General features: G+C 34.3%; 1 protein-coding gene across 1 annotated transcript; it reads left to right on the forward strand.

The window, feature by feature from the left end:
* Positions 1-1068: 1068 nt before the first annotated feature.
* Positions 1069-3340, forward strand: LOC136237657 (uncharacterized). Its single transcript, XM_066027876.1, has 9 exons — positions 1069-1120; positions 1953-2110; positions 2166-2236; positions 2486-2582; positions 2634-2717; positions 2767-2871; positions 2924-3038; positions 3093-3164; positions 3214-3340. The coding sequence occupies exons 1-9, from the start codon at positions 1069-1071 to the stop codon at positions 3228-3230; spliced, it is 771 nt and encodes a 256-aa protein (XP_065883948.1). The 3' UTR covers positions 3231-3340.
* Positions 3341-6890: the final 3550 nt, after the last annotated feature.

Consider the following 6890-nt stretch of genomic DNA (forward strand, 5'->3'; position numbering starts at 1 on the left):
GGGCAGAACTTAAATTAGGCTAAATTTCAGGCTAGTTGGGGCAGAGTTTAGGGGGGGGGGGGGTTGGTAATATCATTTTCAGGAGGGGCAAAAATTCCCCCCCAGAAAAATCCCTGTTACTGATATCCTGATCATCCAAAATCACAGCGGTTTGAGTACTAGAGAAAATCGTTCCGAGCGTCTCAGACATCCAAGAAGTACAATATAACACTTAAAGCACCGCCTTGCTTGTGTGTACGAAAAATACAGCATTTGGGGGGTGTCTCAAGGCAAATACAGCACTCGGCTTTGCCTTGTGCTGTATTAGCCTCTCGACACACACCCTCATACTGTATTTTCCGTACACACACGTGGCAGTGCATACAGTACTACTGTGCTGTATGATTATTACAAGAATTTTACTACTTGCAATATACAGAAGGGGAAACCCAAAAAGCATAGTGTTCTTTAAATGTCAAAAGTACAGTATATGTTCTTCAGTCCATATTAGGAATGGTACATGTGAACAACTACCACGATGGGAGTCAACTACAGCTGTATGCAAGTTTGTCACTACTGTATATTATAGTTAAACCACCGCCTCACATGTGTATGGAAAATACAGCATGAGGGGGCGTGTTGAGAGGCTAATACAGCACAAGGTGAAGCCGAGGTTTGCCTTGAGACACCCCCCAAGTGCTGTATTTTTCATATACACAAGCATAGGCAGTGTTAACTGTTATATTGTACTACTGGTCGTCTGGCTCGGAGTGATTTTCTCTAGTACTCAAACCGCGTATGAGTAAATGCAATGAGTAAAATATTTGCATAAATGAAAGAAAATCATGAAATGTTTAAATGCTTTGTTCTTTATGAAGAAAGGGTGCAATGATAAAAACATGGGTACCATCTTATTCGCCTACTCAAGAGGAGTTTGAAAATCTTTTGTTTCGTAGCAGGATACATGAGTTATGGGCATTATTTTATTGGTTGTACGCGATCGATTTTTCCTTCACTGATTTTCTCTCTGTATGTAATGAAGAAAGGTGGTAGGAGAAAGAACTCACCATGTAATGGACTCCCCTATTCATGGCGAACACGATGGTGCAAGTTGCAACTCTGTGCTGCATTGCATTTGGAAGTTAGTCATTTTTGTAAGCACCTGTAAAATATTTTCCCAATACTTGCTGTACAAATCGATCTTTCTGTTGCTGCTACTTTGTAGGACTGGGATGTGGAAAAGATTTAACTCAAATTGAGGGTGGTAACAGATCTAAGCCCCCTAGGGCAGTCTCACTGTAGTGCGCTAGTGTATGGGAGTTGTTGACTTCACAATTAAACCAGAAATTATGAAGACTTTGGTGAAGTACACCCCTGTAGATTTATTAAGTAGTCTAAAGAGAAACAGACAAGGATGCTGAAAATGAAAGTAGTTGTTGGCATGCAATGCTGAAACTTGGCCAGAGTATGCACTTGACTAAGTTGATTATAAACATTCAATAATAAAGAATTTGAAAAATGCACCATTATGTTGGGTTTTCGCAGATCCAGTCACAATTAGTGTTTTCTGATCTCATCGTATAAATTGAACTAAGAGCTATTTTCATGCTATCTTCTACTAATACAAGATAAGAAGAGGTCACCTCTAGTATGTAAATTACCTTTCTGAGTTCACTTTATTCCTGAATGATTTTCACTGATTTTAAATGATTATGCAACTCCTCAATTCTGATTGGCCATATATGATTGGCCATATTGACCATATTTGATTGGCCATATTAATTCTAATTGGCTAGCTGAATTTCATTACTGTAAGACTCAAATGATAAGAACTACCTAAATATTAATATGGACTGTTGCACTTGCCAGAATTTACTCTTGCCATTCCTGTAGCTCACAAGATTTATATCATCATTAATCATTTATGTATGTTATGCACATATGCTTGCATTGTGCTCTGTATATTGGTACAGTACTATACTTTTACACGTGGTTATTTGACCACAGTGGTCATGATGATCAGCTACTGGTACAGATCTATAATATTACTCATTGTCCTACTTACTGGCTACAGCTGGCAATGTGTCAGTGTGAACACTTGTTGAAAGTTATCCAGAGTAAAATTGATAAGGTTATTTGATTTACTGTGTAGAGAGAAGTGTAATTTTACTCTGTGATTATCTTAGGATGGTGACATTGTTAAGGTGATGTTTGATCAGCTAAAGAAAATGTTTGCAAATGTGTTTAATCCATTACAGTGAGTTTATTGGTAATCGTATTTTATCATTGGGTTGTCTCCCAAGTGACTGTTTTATTAAGAGAATACTTCAATAGAAAAAAAGTCCCAAGTCCTTAATAAAATTCAGCAATATATTTTTGGTCTTAAAGCTGTCCGTTATGGAGTGGTTTCACTGTATTCTTTATTAAAGCATGAAGCTTTGTGATGAGCATCTACTGTATAATGGCTACGTCTTTGATAACACCGCTAATGTGTCTTCATGTTTAGCTGGGAACAAACAAGTGACATGAAGACACACTACAGTGATTTAACTGATCAGATTAATCAAATTGATCCCACAGCTCTTACAGCTAATATTCACAAAGTTTGTTGTTAGTGTTTGCTGTGTCGTAGTATTCCTCGGTTGCATCTGTAGGTGTTGAGTCACCTATACTACTATCTACAAGGAATTGTAATAGGAACACTTCAACATGTGTTAGCAGCATGTCCAGCTATCAAGGTATAAACTAATCTATTGGTGATACATTAACAAATGTGTTATGCAACAGAGAATGTTAAAAAGCATACACAGGTCATTTCCTAAGGTAACAGTGAAAGATACTACTGGTGGAAGAAAACAGCATAGTAAAGCTAAGAACAAAGGGCCAAATAAAGTGATTGCCAAATTCATTATGTATTGCTTCTGTGATATGCTGCTGTCCGTAGAAAAGCAAAACTACATTTAAGTTGTTCCGCAGCCAACCACAACCACAAGAAGATGATATTGAACTTGATGATGCTGATTATAAAAATAATTCTGTTGATGACTACACTGGCTGTTGTATGTCCAGATTATATATAGTGAACTAATTGCATCACGTAAATTTTTGCATAGTTCTTGATGTGAATCAGCTAGAAAAAGACAGCAAGTTTCCTTCAGAGATTGCAAGAGGCCGTTTTGTTGCAGGTTTGTTTATTACATTGTGCCACTACAAATATAACCTTTATATCTACAGTATGTAGTGGATACTAGGATGGATGAGTGTATACGAATATTCTTAATTGATTTGTTAGTCAATGTGGTACTGCCCCGTAATCCTTATAGTACTCTAATGTCTTTATTGAGGCAGCATCACTGGAGGTATGTGTACATGTGTGTGTGTACGTGTGCGCGCGTGTGTGTAACATATGCATATGTATGTATGTATGTATGTATGTATGTATGTATGTATGTATGTATGTATGTATGTATGTATGTATGTATGTATGTATGTATGTATGTATGTATGTATGTATGTATGTATGTATGTATGTATGTATGTATGTATGTATGTATGTATGTATGTATGTATGTATGTATGTATGTATGTATGTATGTATGTATGTATGTATGTATGTATGTATGTATGTATGAATGTATGTATGTATGTATCTGTGTATGTATGTATCTATGTACACTAAGTGAGTAGAGTGTCCTCCTCCTATCTACCTGTGTAGAAGGGTATATTGTAAAGTTATGACATAATACATCTGAGTCTCACCTATTATTTATTTATTGACAATAACACTATTGAACGCGCCCTCAACAATGTTGTAAGCAACCAAATTTCTCAACATATCTCACCAAAGTATAAATGTAGATTAATGGGTGAGTATATTGCTTAAAGGGGCGAAGACAAAAATATAAGCATTTCTTGCTAGGTCATTTAAAAGTATGGCTATTAAAATTTGTGTGTACATTACAAATGCTTTGCCATTACATCATAACTTATGATGCACCCTTCTACAGAAGTACATATATGGGATGAAGACATTATCCTCAGCATATACGTATACATACAGTGCAGCTCAAATGCAATGTTGCTACAAGCATTTAAGGCAATGGAGGGATATTGGACCTGTTTTGCTTGCAAGTCTTCATCCCTTGAGTTGAGGGATGAAGACTCACAAATGAAACAAATTGCATGCCCCTTAATTAATTAGGGAGTTTTATTGCACTCACTCAGTTGTAGCAATGTTGCATTCGAGCTGTACCACGTGAATATAAGTATATATATAATATATATGTACACATACAGTATACGCACATTATATAATATATATATAATGAACGCTTGCTTTATATTACTCAGCAATGTCTACCTGCAACACTTAGACTGTGAATGGAAAGCAGTACAATGGCTGGGCAGAAACAGAATCAATGCACCACATGCTCATCCATGCAAAGCTAGCTACTAATACTAATGCTAACCACCATTAAGACAGCAACATTGCTCTTTGGACACAAAACTTAGCAACAGCCGTTAGCCTAGCTTATTTTCTCCATCCATGCTACAAATGGGCATTTTTTATCTATGCACATCCTATATCATAAAACGGTTAATACCAGACCTATTCAGTTTGAATTTAACATTTGAACACTCCACTCCCTGCCATCATGATTATAAAGTGGATACCAAACTTCATGGGTATGTTATAACTATATTATGCTTATAATATATTATGCATTTGTAATTACATTGCAGAGATTTTCTTGTATGTGCAAGTTATTTGCAGTAAAAAAATGTTTTCTTTATTCTTTTGTCTTTATTGGATACATGCTATCATAGTTTGTTTGCCCTAATTTTGTGTGCATTAAAATTCAAGTGTGCAATTTAAATTTGTTGTCTTTTTACTTTTTAAATTGATTACATAATTTTTAAAAATAATTTTATGTGCAGTATAAATATGTATGTGTGTAAATTGTTTTGCATTTTTTAATTGATTACAAAATTTTTTTAATGTGTGTATGTGTGTGTTTGTAAAGATTTTATGCGCAATAGTTTTATTTTTTATTGATTACAAAATTTTGTTAAATAATTAATGTGTGTTTGTGTGTGTGTGTTTGTGTGTGTGTGTGTGTGTGCGTGTGTTTGTGTGTGTGTTTGTATAGATTCAGTGTGCAATAGTTTTTTCTTAAGTTATACACTTTTGTTAAATAATTAGTATGTGTGTATAGATTTAATTTGGTTTTTTTTTTTTGTTTAAAAAAATTATTTAGTGTGTGTGTTTGTATAGATATAAAGTGCAATAGTTTTTTTAACTTTTTAAAAATTTTTATTAAATATTTAGTGTGTGTGGATAGATTTCATGTGCAATAGCTTTCATATTAATTAAAAAAAAAATAATTAGTGTGTGTGTATGTTTATTCTGTTAACACCATACACTATAAGATACACGAGTGCATAACGTGCACTATGTACGTTATAAGACTATGTGTTATGAGACTTTGTATTTTTACATTTAGATTATACTGTTACTATGCAAGTTATACCCAGAGGTACGTACGTATACATGTATAAACAATTTTCTGGGGGATAATTTAAATGTCAAACAAGTACACTCTTCACAAACAACCCAAAAAGCTAAACATCAAAAATACACACAAATGCAGTATATACAAACACACACTATCTTAACTTATTGATTTAATATTGCATAATACATATCTTCATCATAAGCTGGGAGTCATAAATCTGAATAGAAAGAAATGAAATTCAATATAAAACCAGATAGGCTAAAAGTTACATGCAAACTTGCAAATAACACATTTGTGACCAAATCTCCAACAAGGTGACACATTTTCAATTTATACTATTGATTATTATTCACAAATAACCAAGGAAATGCTCTGGTGAAACTAGTTCTTTATATGCTGATAATTTTTGAATGAAAAAAGTTTAATTGCATCCTTCCAATGTAATGTAAATAAACATACCAAGGGTGGTTTTGCGGGGGTGCTTGGTGTGCTGAAGCACCCCCCTCCAAAATTATACCTTGTGTGAGCTAGAAAGCTTCTAGAAGTTGCAGTAAGATGCAGTTGCATCTTATACGTATGCATAGGCAATGAAGAGATGGAAAGAGAAAGGAGAATGGCTAATCTTAACTTAGAATTACTAAGAGGGATTCAAATTATACTTTTGGTGTGAGACTTAACCATCAGCTGCTAAAAATCGAAATACTCTAATAGAACAGTCAACTACTCTAAATAGTACATCCATCATAATGTTTTTTTTTTTTAAGTTGCCAGTTTGTTTTGTTGACCTATGCACTGCTATCTTACCACTGCTCCAAACATCCTGCCATGCATATAATAATCACTTTCTGAGAACATCTTCTGTCAAATGGTTTAATATTATAGTGGGTATTTTCAGTTGTTGCTACATTGATGCTTGAGTTAACATGCTTAAGTAAAACAGTTAATTTCTTAGAATCTAATACACAGTTATCAATCTGAGAACTGTTTGTTTTTGTTTTATCAGTAATAAAGTTCCATTCTGCATTTATCTGAATTTAGCATCATTGGAAACTAATAAAATTAAATGTCATACAGGGTTTGCTCTCCCAAACCCCATGAAGCTCAACTTTATAAGCTCAAATGATACTACAGCAAGATAGCATAGCTGCCATATATGGCATAGTATATGGCATAGCTGCCATATACTAATCACTGTATGAGAGCAACTTCTGTTAAATACAGTGGTTATTTTCAGTTGTTGCTACATTGATGCTTGGGTTACCATGTTTAAGAAAAAAGTTAATTATCTTAGTATGTATACAGTTAACAAGGCTGTAGTATCTGAGAACTGTTTGTTTTTGTTTTATCAGTGCCAAAGTTCCATGCTGCATTTATCTGAATCTAGCATCAATTGAA

This window comes from Dysidea avara, chromosome 11 (genome assembly GCF_963678975.1).
Source record: "Dysidea avara chromosome 11, odDysAvar1.4, whole genome shotgun sequence".
In the NCBI taxonomy this organism is placed as follows: Eukaryota; Metazoa; Porifera; class Demospongiae; order Dictyoceratida; family Dysideidae; genus Dysidea; species Dysidea avara.